Genomic DNA, 15,538 nt, shown 5'->3' with positions numbered 1-15,538 from the left:
TTTCTTTGCCCACTCTGGAGATATCCATTGACCTCACATGCTGTTGGGGTGTCAGATGGGAAATGTTTGCCAGCCTCTGCAAGGTCCCTCCTCTGCTTTTTGGAGCAGGGGGACAGCTTGGTATTTCCCTGGTGCTAGAAGCGAACTGGGACAGCGATACAGAGCAGACCCTCTATGGGACTGGGAAGACCATTCAGAGTGACTACACTCAAGAGTAAATCTACGCTGTCAAAAACATACTAAAACTAGATTTGCATTTCTATTGGTACACTGCTTACCAGTAATTGTGAAAAGAAATTTTAATGAATGTTTTGATGCTTTACAAAGCAGCCTTACATGTTTTGTTTGGTTGGTTGTTGGTTTTGTTTTCTGTAAATCCTTTCCAAAATAAAACCTAAATACAGAAAAAACACAAAGATGTTGATTTTGCTGTCAGTTCAAAGGCTGGCACGATGAGCTCTCTCTGTTGCACCAACTGTATGCCAAAACAAGTTTCTAGACAAATACATTATATTTCAATGCAACATCGATTGAGGTGAAAGGGTTGTCTCATCCTGTATTCTATTTCATTGATTGAATAAAGACTCTAAAGTAATTCAGGATATTTCAATTAATGAGATTCAAGATTAAACCACTACTGGAAAGAGTACAGGAAACACTAAAACAAAAAAGTATTACAAGTACGTGGAGTATGTTGTATAGAACTTCTCAGAAATATTACCGAGATAAAACCGGGGTCATGCTCACATTTTGTTTATCTCAGTAACAAAAGGGTAGGGCATGCTTCAGTGACTACCCATCAATGTCTACATAGAAAGACAATTAAAAATACTTTTACTGTCAGAAAAAGCAATTCCAACTGTTGGAAACAAGTTTTATAACTTCACTGTAGAAGTAAAGAGCGTATTACAGCAGTGAGAGTTTGAACTTGAAAAAAGAATCAGCAGAGCTTGTTTTGGAACGCGACTGGATTTCCATCACTTGACACCCCCCACACGTCACATCATGATCCCTTTGTAAGGCAGGTCAACTGGAAGCAGTGACCTGATAAAGATGCTGCACAGTTGTGTGGCCCAGGAAGCAGTACTTGTGTAATGACTATTCAATGAATATATTGCTAACAGGGTAAGCTTTGCATAATTATAAGTTGTGAATAGAAATTGCAACAGATATAAAGGCACATTAAGAAGTGATCCACTAAAAATAACACCTATATTTTAAAATAGTATTATCCAGAGAAGACAAGGAAACCTAGAGATAAATTATAACTAGGCTCTTGCTCTAAGAAGAGTGTTCTTTGCTTGCAAAAATCTCATACTGCATACTAACTATACATTCTTGGATTGCACACTTATTTCATAGAAACAGACAAAAAAAAAAAAAATCCAAAATCCAACACATAAAAGGTGTGCTATTCCTTTTCATCCAGTGCATACAGCTTCAGTTAGAAGGAAAACACCACTGGAAAGTACATAAAGACTTTATTAACAGCCCAGTCTACCGCTTCTAGACATGAATATGAAACAGCTCCCACCAAGAAGTTAATCTGAAAAAGCCAAGAAGGTATATCTATTTTAGAAGACTGAGTCCTAACTTCCCTACTCTATTACTTTTTTTGAAAAAAAAAAAAAAGCATGACCTGACATTAATTGGAAGAGATTTCCCCCCACACACACACACACACTTTTTCCCATCACTAGAAGTAACAAACGGCTTAACAAAAAAAAAAAATATAAAAATGACAAAGAAGTCAGGGCGACAAGTCAGAAACAACAGTTTATTTCACACGCAGAGAGGAGCCTGCGGATAAACAACGGGGCCTAAGCCAGGAGCTTGGTGACACCCAGCAGCTCCCCTGCCGCTGCCTACCTGCCTCTCTCCCCCTCTCCCTCCGTACTTGGCCACCAGCGGACGGGGAGCGGGGCCCGAACACCGACTGGTCCAAAGTGCGGGGCTCAACAGACGCTGCCCTGCCCTGCCGCCCCCACTCCCTCCCTCCCTCCCTCCCTTCCCCTCCCCAAATCTCACCGCCGGCTTGCAGAAACCCCCTCAGGCCGCCGAGCCCTCGGTCCACCCCGAGCGAGACCCAGAGCGGCCGCGCGGGGAGGGGGGGGGGGGGGAAGCGCCCAACGTTAAGGCCCTGCGGCGCGGTGGGGACAGGGACGCCCGCGCCCCCCTCAGCCCCCGGGGCGGGAAGGACACATCCAGTCCGTGTGACCCCCTCCCCACCCTGCGCCGCGCCAGGAGAGGAACCCGGTAGCCCGCCGCGGGGCGAGGCGAGGCCGCCTCAGCCGGCGCGAAGGTCACTCACCCGTCGGGCCGGCGCTGAGGCACCATACGGGCGGGCGGGAAGGCTGAGGTGAAGGAGGAGGAAGGCGGGGGGGGAGTAGGCGGGGGGGAGCGGGGAAGGGCGGGGCCAGCCGCACGCGCGCGGGCGGGCCGCGCGAACGTACGCAGGCGCTCCGCAGGGCGGCGGCTAGCGCGCCCCGGTCATGTGACCCGCCGCCTCTAGCGCTCGGTCGGTCCGGCGGCGTTTGACGGGGAGTCCTCGGGAGAGCAGGCGGGAGGTGACGGCGGTGAGGTCCCGGCACGACGGGGCTCGGGAGAGGCCTCCGCTGGGTATGGCGGCCGTGGTGTCCAGTCCGGAGGTGGCTGCTGAGGGGCAGGAGCCTTTGCTGAGTGCCGGAGAGGCGGAGGAGGAGACCAGGTAGGGGCTTCTTCCTTCCCGCCACCCCTCCTCATTTTCTGAGGCGATGAGGCGGCTCCTTGTGCCGCGGGCGGGGGGGGAGCTGCGTCTACGGCCGCCTCTCTTCCCTCACAGCTCCGGGGCGGCGGGTTGAGGGGGTCGCTGGAGGAACCACCGGTGGGTGAGGTGTCCCTCAGCCTCTTGCGTGGGCGCTGCCCCCCGCGAGGGAAGCCCTGGCTGGAGGGCAGCCGCCCGGCTGGCGGGCCGGCCGTCTTCCCCAGCCGCTCCGGTGGCCTGCTCGGCCCGCCGAGTCCTCCCGCCCTCTCGGAGCGGCGGGGGCTGGATTCGTCTGTTAAAAGAAAAAATAAAATGAAAAAAAAAACCACAACAACAACAACAAAAAAACCAAACGAAAACAACAACAAAAAAACCCGCACTCGCTGGGAAAGTTTCTAAAAAGCCTAAAATTCCATTATCGTGGTGCTGAAGTTTAGGTGTTTAATGGCACTCTTCTTGCGGGGGCAGCAGTTGATCGCTTGGTTTTTTCCTTCTGTCAGGAAAGCAACAGTGTCTTGGATGTGTAGGGGTGGCTGCGGCTGCTGTCTTTCCTGAAGTGTTCTCATGCTTAAAGCGTACGGCTTGATTTAACTAAAACCTTGAAAGTAACGAAACGTAGCATACACATGGCATATACAAGAGTTTGACTGTCTTTTTCCTATGCGTGAGGGGCAATAAGATTACAAAGTACATTTAGAAACATCATTTATGTGGTTAAAGTTTCATTGAACCAAGATGCTTCAATGGTGTAAACGTTTCTGAAGAAATAAACATGCAAATCACGCTGTGGAATAGCTATGTTAGCTTTAAAATTGCATATGCTTAAGTATGTGTCCTGGTTTGAGATAAACACCTATATAAACAATGTTTATAAACTATTTCCAGGCATATATAACCTAGGCCTGCCTGTTTTGGACAGAGATTATTTTTTTTAGAATACTTCCAAAACCAGAAGAAGTGAAGAAGCCTTAAACGCTCTTGCTTCTGAAAAAGTACATGGGTCTCAGGAGGTGCTTAGGAATTTTAGGAAAAATAACTTACTGCTCACAAAGTTTGTAACTTCTATTTTTATTTTTTTGCAGCCCCTACAATCTTCAGCAATATTTTTTACACACATCTTTTATGTTGTATAGTTAAAGTGGGGAAGAACAGACTGCCCATACCTTTTAGCCTACCCAATAGTTGTTCAGGTTTGGGGCTTATTGCTTTTAAGTCACTGTTCTGAGAAGATGCCTGGGGTTTTATGGTTTAATATGCACTTCTTGAAGTGATATCTGTGATGCTCCAAAGTGTCTATATACAGAGACTGCAGAATTGAAGATCTCTCTAGATAAAGATCTCTGTGTAACCTTTGAATGCAATGATACAGGATAGCATTTCTATTCGTTTTTTGATTTGTCAATCTAGTATTTCTCAGTGAAAAATTAGCTTGCTTCTAAAATAAATTCTTTGTATTCTTTGCTGTGTGGAACTCCATTCCTGCATAACAAGTTACACAAGTGTATTGAGAGGTTTGTGAAAAATGTTTTCAGTCCTGTGGGAACAACTAGAAGAGAATCTGATGATGATTTCTTTCTCTATTGACTTTTGGTTCAAAAACAGGGATGTGGAAACACAAGAGCATTATAAGAGCAGGTGGCGATCCATCTGGATTATGTATCTTACTATGTTTCTCAGTAGTGTAGGTGAGTAAACACAGGTGGATTTCAATGTTATTTGCTTAACGAATATATTTTGGTTTGAAAATTACAGGGTTGTCTAGATTTCAACTACATAGCTTCTTTAATGCTACGGTTCTTTTATAACTTTAAAAAAGTGCATTTTCTGATTCTTCTAAAGAGAAGATATGACAAGCAAATCAAACAGAAAGTAACATTAATAAGTTAAATAATGCTCTGAATGATACATTACTTAAATCTTTTATGGCTTTGTAATAGTTCGAGGTAAAAGGTAATGGCAGAGTAAGGTTATTGCTCAGAACCTAACAAAACAAAGGTCATGCTTCTGTTATCCAAAGTGAAACTTATGGGGAATGAAAACAAAAGCAATGCTGAGCTCTTAAGAAGTGAGATCTGTGTAGGAATGTATGTCGTCTATTTCAAAATGTGTATGAGAGCTTATTTTCTCCTACAGGATTTTGCATCTCTACTGCAGAACAAATTACTGTTTCATTCCTAAATAACTGCCCCTGGAAACAACACTTCTGGTGATATTTGACTTCTGGTGATTTTCTGTGGGCCTAGAAATGATCTTGAAGATCATAGGATACTTCAGTGATTCTTTTTTTTTTTTTTTTAATTTGATGAATTAAAATTTACTTGATAAATGAATACAAACATATCAAGAATTCTTTTTGCCCTGGGGACCTTGTTGTCTTTCAATTGGGAAGAAAAATCCCATGCAGTTTGCATGGCGCATCAGTATTCTTTTCATTGGAGGTTTCTTTTGTTTAGTGTGTACGCACCTATAAAATGTCCTTTTAAAAATAGTTCTTCCTGCTAGGAGCACTTACCATTCCTTAGAAAAAGCATATAATACATAGTTTTTTCAGGTGACAGACTGATGCATAGTTTTGCACTGTAATACACTTAGGAGCAGAAGAATGAACCTGTAATAACTGTTTCATTAAAGCAAATTACTCATAAACACGGCAGATGAGGTAACTTCAATTATGTTTTTACTGCATTGCAGGTTTCTCAATTGTAATTATGTCTGTGTGGCCGTATCTCCAAAAGGTTTGTAAATGTTTGTTGTTTTTTTTTTCTAATTAATAAGAACAGGAAACTCCTGCTCAGAAAGTATGTGATAAAAAACTTGGCATTTTATTTAGGAAAAGAAACAGTAAAGGGAAGTGTGTGGTTATAAGAGACTTTCATTTTGCCATCCACTTAGACAGCTTTCACTATTTCATGTAAAATCTGTTAGTTGATTTCCTGAATTGATAAAGGTACATAATAATCCAGAAATGTTTGGTTTTTCAATAAAATTTCACTGTTTTCTTGGACAGTGAATCAATAGAAATCTCTTTACCTGAATGCGTTTATAGTGTTAAAACATAATACACAAGGCTTGTCTGCATTTTAGAGAAAAAAAAAAAAAAAAAAGGAGAGGTAGCTGAAGGTAGAAGTTGCTCTGTAAATGTTGCACATTGACCTTCTCAATATTCTTAACAGGGAGTTGCCTGTGTTCCTGGATAGTGTTTTTAGTTTGTTTTTTTTCCCCCTCTTTGTTTCATTCTTGTTAAAAGTGGCATAAAAGGTCTCTTAAACTTTAATTTAATTTGTACTAGGATTTTACTGCTCCTGGAATTGTAGAAGGCAGTTTCAAATGCAAATTTGGAAGAACATATCCTGGGCAGGGTCCTAGAGGTATTGTTAAAATTGAGGCTCATGCTGAATTCTTGGAAAAGAAAAGAAAATGCATCGACAGCCTTGTAAATCGGAACAGACTCAAGCATGTGCAGAGATGTCTTAAATGATTCCTTGCTCCTGGCATGTAAACTGTCTACTGTACTGCTTAAGTTATGTCTATAGCCTATAACATTAGCAGCGCTGTATGAAAACTATTTGAGCTCGCTGCAAGCAAGCCATTTCCAGTCTCAGAAACAAAGCACTTTTTATTGGTTTGGTGCATTGCTGGAGACAGTTAGCCAAGGTTTATTGCCCCAGACAAAGTACTATGTAGAAACAACTGCTTCTGAGACCCAGAGTGGTGTATTTATATTAAACACCACACAGCCCCATGCAGACACACTAACTTATTTAGCAATAGCTTAGGTTTGACACTGCATTGCATAGTGCCATATATCCTCAGAATTACAGTGCAGAGTCTTAGGTATTTCGGGTACTGATTCTAAAATGGTTTTGTTGATATTATAAAATACTCTAGTACTTTACCTGTAGAACTGATTGACTTGTTTCTGCAGATTGATCCGACAGCAGATGCGAGTTTCTTGGGCTGGATTATAGCTTCATATAGCATTGGCCAAATGGTCGCTTCTCCCCTGTTCGGCTTGTGGTCCAATTACAGGCCAAGGAGAGAACCTCTCGTCGTTTCAACTGCCATTTCAGTAGCTGCTAATTGTCTTTATGCCTACGTCCATTTACCACATTCACACGGCAAATACTACATGCTGACTGCGCGTGCTCTTGTGGGATTTGGAGCTGGTAACCACAGCAGAATTTACATTTCTGAAAATTACTAAGTTCTATGTCTTGTGTAAGATGGTTAACATGATATTTTAGTACCACATTTACCATTATGTCAATGATAACTTATTACTTAACAAAGCAAAGAGGTGGCAAATACTATTTATAATAAAATCATGTAATTGTGCAGTTGTGTATAAATACTAGAGGGAGTGTTGAGTTTCTTTCTTGCAAAATAAGAAAAATAACCCTAAAATAAATGTAACTGGATAATTTAAGAATATAACATAGTCTTTACATGAACACTGTCTTGTTTTTTTTTTTTAAGGAAACGTGGCTGTAGTTCGATCGTATATTGCAGGTGCCACTTCTCTTACGGAAAGAACAAGTGCCATGGCCAATACCAGTGCCTGCCAAGCAGTTGGCTTCATATTAGGACCAGGTAAAGCATATCTTCTTTCCTCGCTTCTCTAATAGTTTTTAGGATGAAATTGGGCATTGGAAGTAGGAATACTCAGCCATTGTATGTTGGGGATTTCAAGGCATAGTTTGTCAGTGGTATCAAAATTGAATAAATGGGATCCACTCATATATGCTTGTATATGCCAATATAAATGAAATGTTCTAGTCCAAAGAAATTCTAATTGTAGTTAAAAACTAGCTGGTTTGGATTGCTGGCTGCAGGAAAAACAAATTCCGAGATGCTATTTTGTACCAGTACCCACTAAATGCTCTATGACCAATTACACTTTATTGATGGAGATGGGAGTTTAACGTTACCATACTTGGGCAAACGTTTCCATCTTCCCAAAACAGCTAAAAAATTCACCTTGCCTCACACATTGTAGAAAGTAACATCCAACAGATCTTTCGGATCTTGTAGTAATGATCACAAAATCTTCATATTGGCGAAAATTTTAAGATACAGCACAGGTATTCCAGAGAGTTAAGGGGACCAAGAGCTCAAGGGGTGTTTTTTAGATCAGGCGTAACTGCGGCTCCTGAGATAATCTATTTGCTTCATGGGAGAAGTGTGTTAGACTTGCCTTGTGTTGTAAAGAGAGACCAGCAATTTTGTCCTAAACAGCCTGATGACTTATGTTCTGTAGCTGAAGATTAAGATTACCAATTAGTAAAGTTGAAGTGCTCTGTGTATGGTAATATAACGAGGTGAATGTTTAGGGCTGAAAGTTTTTTCACCAGTTGATTATTACTAGTGCTGTTGATAGAACATTAAAGGGTCTACAGGAATAAAAAATTTGCATTCTTTGTGTGATTTGCATTGATTATAAGTTTGGGTAATTCCCTTTCCTAATTTGATAGGGACTCTCGGTCAGTTTCCTGACAGTAGTAAGCAAATGACCTGATACAATAATCTTTTGCTTTGCACTGATTTAAATTTTAATTTAAAAAAACCCCACAACTTCTTTTCTCTCTAGCTTGCCCTTAGCAGAAGGCGTAACCCAGTCCCAGGTCCAAGGTTTTCCATGTAGGAGGAAGAGGAAAAAGAGTAAATCAGCTGTTTGCACATGGCCAAGAAAATTAACCATCGGTACAGTCAGAATTCAGTTCCAGTTCTTTAAGTGTCATGCTGCAGTTCCAGTTATTTAAGTGTCATGCTGTTAGTTATACAGTGTATTTGTATGTGACCAACTAGTTTTCTGGCTAGTTGACATCCCACTGGTATCCATCAGTTTATTTAAGGTAGGATTCTTAAAATGTAAAAGGTTTGACAGGTATAATATTTAAATTTTACTTAGCAATTAGAACAACTTTGCTTATCCAATTTTATGTCTTTATTCTATATGTGTTCTAATAGTTTCTTAATGATTCTCAAGATTTTCTTAATACATTTATGTGTTTAAGTTTTTCAGACATGTTTCACACTTATTGGAGAAGAAGGAGTAACATGGAAATTAATTCATCTGCAGCTGAACATGTACACAGCACCAGTTTTATTTGGAGCTCTCTTAGGAGTTATTAATATTATTCTTATCTTTGCCATATTCAGGTAATCAAGTAAAAAAAGAGAAATACTTTACGTTGTTTTAGTAGGTGGCTTGTAAAAAATGATATGCTGCTCAGAAGGAGGGGTAATAAGCCAGAAATCTGAAGCACTAAAACTATAAGCTGTTATTTGTTTTTCAGGGTTTCTCCCTTCTTTAATACATATCTTTTCCATTATGCTCATAAATTAATCATAGTGATGTTATGATTAGAATGTAAACTGATGAAAAAAGTTAGAGCTGTTAGATTATTATCGTGGACTTAATGTATTTTTAATGCTGGTGGTTTCTGCTCATGTTTTTTTCTCTAAAGAGAGTAAGGTTAGCTTATCTGTAGAGTTCTCACTGTCTTGCGTCTTCCCTTTAAAAATCTAGATGGGGGATTTTTGTGCGTTATCCCATTGGCGGCAGTGAGGGGAGGGGAGAGATGCACACAGATATGTGATATTCTCCTGCCAGAATATTGCCTTTCTTGAATATGGTGGTGTTCACTGCAGTCAAATGTAGACTACACAGATGATGTTTATAGGAGGTGGAAATAATAGAATATAAGATTATGCCATTTACAAATATTTTAATAGAAACTTGACTCAACAGTAGATGAAATAAATATGTGCATTAATGAAAACAGTTCTAAATTTCTAGAGAGCATCGAGTGGATGACATGGGACGGCAATGCAAAAGTATCAATTTTGAAGGAGAAGGTACCTATGTTTTCTTGAAAATTTATTCCATTATTATAATTTTTAAGTGCTCTCTTACTACGTACAAGCATTTAGAAATGTTCTAGAGTCTGATGCTTTGGGAACTTGAAGTGGAAAATAGCTTACATCTCTTTCTAACTGGTCCAGAAATTGCTTCTCATCCATGTTGTGTCTGTGTGTGTTCATAGTGCTGTCTGGTAGCAAAGAAGGAAAAAAAATAATATTGTATGGATCCTTCCAGATTGTCACCCTCTTCAAAGAGACAGGATTAAGTGAATATTGGGGGTTGGACTAGATGATCTCCAGAGGTCCCTTCCAACCCCGACCATTCTGGTTCTGTAATATGGCCATAACAAAAAATCTCCCTTAACTTCTACTGTGCGGTCACACTTCTCTTTTGTTCTATACCATTCTGAGTAATATTGTTATTGCATATCAGCCTTTGCATACGGCATCTTATTAAAAGGTGTATGTTGTATAAGTATATTTGGCTGTTGAGACTAAATTACAGTAATTGCCACACACAATGCAACGGCTTATGTTGAATATAGACCCTTTTTCTACGCAGTTCGGATTTTTTAAAATGTTGTGAGTATCCCTTTCAGTTGAAGAATACAAAGTATACAAAAGGTCGTCCTAACCCCCTCTTAAAATCTATGGAAGTCACCACTTTCAGTATTGTATTAGTTTTCTGTTTAAAAAGGGAGATGTATGTGCGCAGCAGTGCACGTGGCTGTTTTGCGTATGAAAACGCTGCAGCCAGGTTAGAGGAACAGAGGCTCCCTGGTAGTGCAGAGAATTCTACTGTGTACTCTTGACCTAGTAAGAGGAACAGAAAGTGTTTTGGTTTCCATTGTTGATATTTAAAGAAGTTTGCTTATTTTGCTGTCACCCAGGACTTGTCAGTCCCAGCATTAGAGTGGGAAAACAGATGGTATAACCAATTTGGAAATAATTTTCCCTCATTGTCAGAGAAATTGAACTTTAAACAATTCCATTTTGATTTTAAAAAGATTATGCTTAGATTGTCAAGATATAACCGCCTAGCTACCCACCAACCTGCATGTTAAATACTTAACAGAGTAAGGAAATCATTACTGTTTGTAATTTCTGGTGGTATAAAAGAAAGCTCAGTTTGCAGTTTAGATTATTCTTTTGTTTTGTTGCAGAAAGTGGTGTTCTGGATCAGGACACAGAAGGAAACATTGACCATGTTGCTGTGGTAGCAATCAATTTTCTTTTCTTTGTCATCTTGTTTGTGTTTGCTGTCTTTGAAACGTAAGTTGGTCTATTTTCTCTCAAAATACTTGTCATGTAGTTAGACTGGATTTGCATGTAAAGGCTTTGCTGTTGCGCTCGTTTTCTTAACCATGCTCTTCATAAATAAAAGTCCAAGACTGTATGCAGTCAAATTGATGTATACAGATACAGAGTAATGAATTAAAGGTCACTAATGACTAAAAATGTGTAGCATACAGTTTGTGGTATGTGAAACATTAATGTGAAAGCTTTTGAATGGTTGCAAACGCATATTCTCAACTTTTTAACTGTTAAAAAAAAAAAAGCTTAACTTGGGCTACCTAAAGTCTTCAGAGAAAAATGTGTCTTCAGTTGAGTACGTTGTTCTATACTTTTTATTTCAATTTTGTGTAATTTCTTAGTATGATTCTGATTAGCTTCAAAAGCTCCAGTGAAGCTCTTATTTCGCTAATGATTAAAACAATTGTTTTATATAGTTGATGCAATTGTGTTCTTAAATGCAGTATTTTACGTGACTGTTTGTTTTTTACCTAAAGAGGTATGTTATTCACTCCCAAATTTTCTGTGTGTAAGAAAATAAGTAAAACATAACATTACTTGACTGAAGTATACTTTTTTTAAAAAAAATTTTATAAAATACTTTGAGGATATAAGATTTATTTTGTAAGTTTTTTGAGCTTTAACATAGCTAAAATTTCTTTTAACAATATGTCTCTGTCTTAATTGCATTATTTTTCGAAAATTGACTTCCTAGAGACTGGTTGGTTGCTAAAACTGAAACAGTTTCTAATTTTTATACTCACAGGGCCTGATTTTTTTTTTTTTTTTTTTTTTTCCTCTCTATTGCTCTTGCTTTGCTTTAACTCCAGCATTTTTTCATTGACTGTCGGAGATAGGTTAATGATGCTTCATAGTATGGCTGGTGTGATACAGTTGTGAATTTTGTCTAGTGGATTTAGTTTTAATAAATGATGTATGACAGAATTAGTTAATAACTAGCCTGTGTTTTCTGATCTGCCCGGTGGGAGGAAAGGCTTCTATACCACTATGTTTGATGCTTGGGCAAACATATGCATGGAAACAACTGTGTAGAAGAAGCGTTTTTGTTTTTGTTTTTTTTAATTGATGTCATTTTGTTCTGTCAATTTAGTATAGCTACTCCATTGACGATGGATATGTATTCCTGGACCAGGAAAGAAGCCGTTTTTTATAATGGAATAATCCTTAGTGTGGTTGGCATTGAATCGGTTATTGTTTTCATGGTGGTAAAAACACTATCTAAAAAGTAAGTTTTTAGAGTTTATCAGAACTTTGTTACTTATATTAGCTAAGCGTGAAAAGCTTTATGGCAAAGCCACATCTGCATTATTTAATCTTTTACTTGTTAATGAATTTGGATTTACTATGATGATGAAGTACTTCCAATTTTGACCCAGGCATGATGCTGTAGTAGTTCTTTCTTCTGTTAATGTAACCCTCTGTCTTGTCTGTCTTTCACCCTTCAATCACGAGAAAAGCAGGTTTTAAGTTCCTGTGATTTTGCAGTTTTTATTGGGGGTGTTTTGTTCAGGCATCTTTTCCACAAACTAATGGGCTATGTCGTTAGCACCTTCATAAACTTTACTTCAATTAAATGATATATTTAATTGTAATTTCATTGTTTGATAGGACCGGTGAGCGTGCCATACTCCATGGAGGCTTACTGATTGTCTTGGTTGGATTCTTTATCTTACTGCCTTGGGGCAAAAAACTACCAAATATCCAGTGGCAAGGTATAATTCAAGTCATACTAAACTATCATTATAATGTTTTATTGCAAGCTTTTTTTATTGTATTTTTTTCTTAATGGTATGCATAACTTGTTTTTATAGAAATAAAGAATAACTCCATTCCCAGAACAACTTCCACTGAAATGTTAATACCTTTCTGGAGTTTGCAAGCGATGCAGCTTCCATCCAACCACACAGCAGAACCCGTAGGCTGCCCTGTCACACAGTCCTGGTGCCTAAATACTCCTATGATCTATCTGGCCCAGTATATCAGCTCTGACATACTAATAGGATTGGGCTATCCAGTTTGTAATGTCATGTCCTACGCTTTATACTCAAAAATTCTAGGACCAAAGCCTCAGGTAAGCATGATGCCTAAGCAACTGATTTCATTTGCTCTCCAGGACTTGCACCCTCTTTATTAGAATGAGGGGTCTAGCTAAAATTCCTTTTGTCCTTAGCCAAATAACAGTACCTTTCAACCGGGGCAGAATTTCCAGGAACTCTAATCTTTCTTTAAAATCCAAGGCAAGTCCCTAGAGGAATTAGAAAGCAAGTCTTGTACTACAGTGTACAGAAAATTTTACAGTGTGAAAATTTCAGAACTAAGCCTAAAGCTTGTGACTGTCATGACTGTTCTAGAAAAGTCATTTTTGTAACATCCAATTATGTATTTGCAATCAGTATGGAATAATGTTCCTCTCACTAACTATATTATATAAAGACTACAAATGTTATGTGTACTTCCAGTTATTGACATTTTACAGTGGTGAAACACATAGCAAGCTGATATTACTGCTTAACAAAAGATTTCTTCCTGTTTCACCACCTATCTCATTTTTTCCGTGTTATATTTTGCTGTAAGAGACTAAATGCTTTGGGTTGGAATGCCTTTTTATTAGAAAGATATAGAGTATGTAGCTCAGTGGAGCCTTTGAACTAATGCCTAGAGAAGCTGAGCAATGCTCTTGGAAACAAAGTGTTCAATATCTTAATGAGTTAAAGATAAGCAATCACTTAAACACTTCTAAATTTTCTAATTAGGATAATTGGTGGGAATTATTGGCTTGCCAAATAATTCCTGTATCACTAACGTAAGCTTTTGATCTTCTGCAGGGTGTCTACATGGGATGGTTAACTGCCTCTGGAAGCGGAGCACGAATACTCGGGCCTGTTTTTGTGAGCCAAATATACACTCACCTGGGACCACGCTGGGCATTTAGCTTAATCTGCGGAGTGGTTGTAGTCTCTCTCCTGCTTTTGGAGATAGTATACAAGAGACTCATTGCATTTTCTGTCAGATATGGAAGGATGCAAGAAGAGAATTGTTAAATAAGTATTTAAAAAAAAAAAAAAAAGTAAAACCTACCAGAAATAATACTTTAGTTTATTACTACTTTTTAGTGAGGAGTACCTAACCACTGACCTTGTTGGCTGTGTGCTTAGAACTGTAGACCTGTACTTACACATTGACAGAACACGTAACTTGGTCATATCCTAACACGTGGTTACACCTGCCGCAACAGAGCGTTTGCCTTCTGCTTTTTGAGCAGCAGAGGAAGGGATATGAACAAGTTCGATCAATACAATGGCACATCTGAAGTGTGTACAGTTCAAACGATGCACCTGTGTACTGAATGCAGCTGTGAAGGTCACAGGTTACGTGCATCCTTTCCAGAAAGAAGTAAAAGAAATATTTATCTTGATTCTGTGAATCAGGATTAGTAACTCTTTTGTAACTACAAGATTAGTTGATCTGTGTGCACTTTGTATAGAAACATCACTACTTAAGTGAACCCTCTGATGTTCAATTAGCTAGCTGGTAAGCACTGGTTAATACAAAATGTCTCGCTTTGGAAACTGTTACATATCAGTACATCTTCTCCAGGATTTCAAATGCAATGTAACAGAATGGTGGAGGAAGGTAGGTGCCTACTTCACAAACGGTTTAAGTGGGATTTGGGTATTTAAGGCGGTTAAGAGCCATTGAAAATCACAGCCTCAGTGGCTGTTACTTGAACTACAGTGAACCATATGTGCAATTTTTCTTCTGCTGTTTTGCTGAATGTCTTTTTGGAGCAAGAAAGATAACCTGCACAGCACTGAATTACACACAGCTCGTCTTAACTTTACTACAAGAAGGAAGTACTAAGTGTGATAGTTTACACTTTCGTTGTCATTTGTAAGAACGCTGAGCAACCAGTGTTAACATTAACTAAGTAAAAAGGAGGAAACTGGTTCCTTGGGTGTTTACTGTTATTTGTAGACTTATTTTTTTCTGATAATATGGTACAAGAAACAGGAATTTATAATATTTGAATAATTCAGGGTTTATTTTAAAAAGAGAAATAATAATTTATCTTCATAATGAGGCCTAAGCTCATCTGTATGGGTTTGTTTTATCTGTTTCAATACTACTGGAGGAAAAAAAAATCTGGAATAACTCCAGTATGAGTTGTAGCTGCTGCTTCATGTGTCTAATATTTGATGGTTACTGAATTTATTAAGTGTAATTAAGTATTCCTATGTAATCAGTTGTTCAAACACTAAAAGATTACTGAATTAAAAGACTATTTTTTCAATACCCACTGAAGGGAATACAGAAGCTTTATTCTCTCTTGGGCTTTCCTGCTGCTGAATCACAAATAAGAAAAGACGTGGCTTTTCTAAATGTTTCTTTTATATGCAAATTCATAATAAATAGTTACATCGTAATAGTTATATAGTTTTGTGTTATATAGCTCAGTTTGTGCTGAAAGTGTGTATGTTGTAGGATTTTTTATTGTTGTTCTTCAGGCTAGCTAACTTCCAACTTAAAAGTGAGAGAATGTTTGGGTACATTGTTTTTAGCTGTAACTTATTTAAAGGGTTAAGAATAAAACTAGATTCAAGTCTCTTCTTCTGCAGT

General features: G+C 38.7%; 1 protein-coding gene across 1 annotated transcript; it reads left to right on the top strand.

Annotated features, from left to right (window-relative positions):
• The first annotated feature begins 2,531 nt into the window (after window positions 1-2,531).
• MFSD8 (major facilitator superfamily domain containing 8) lies at window positions 2,532-15,281 on the top strand. The gene is given in 14 exon segments (XM_082482768.1): window positions 2,532-2,707; window positions 4,346-4,428; window positions 5,435-5,478; window positions 6,033-6,137; window positions 6,140-6,208; window positions 6,669-6,909; window positions 7,220-7,333; window positions 8,758-8,902; window positions 9,543-9,601; window positions 10,771-10,879; window positions 12,012-12,146; window positions 12,530-12,633; window positions 12,733-12,992; window positions 13,747-15,281. Coding segments are annotated over 14 exon segments (1,770 nt in total). The 5' UTR covers window positions 2,532-2,621; the 3' UTR covers window positions 13,963-15,281.
• Window positions 15,282-15,538: the final 257 nt, after the last annotated feature.

Source organism: Vanellus vanellus (assembly GCF_965231255.1).
Source record: "Vanellus vanellus genome assembly, chromosome: 4".
In the NCBI taxonomy this organism is placed as follows: Eukaryota; Metazoa; Chordata; class Aves; order Charadriiformes; family Charadriidae; genus Vanellus; species Vanellus vanellus.
This window is presented reverse-complemented; position numbering and strand designations above follow the sequence as displayed.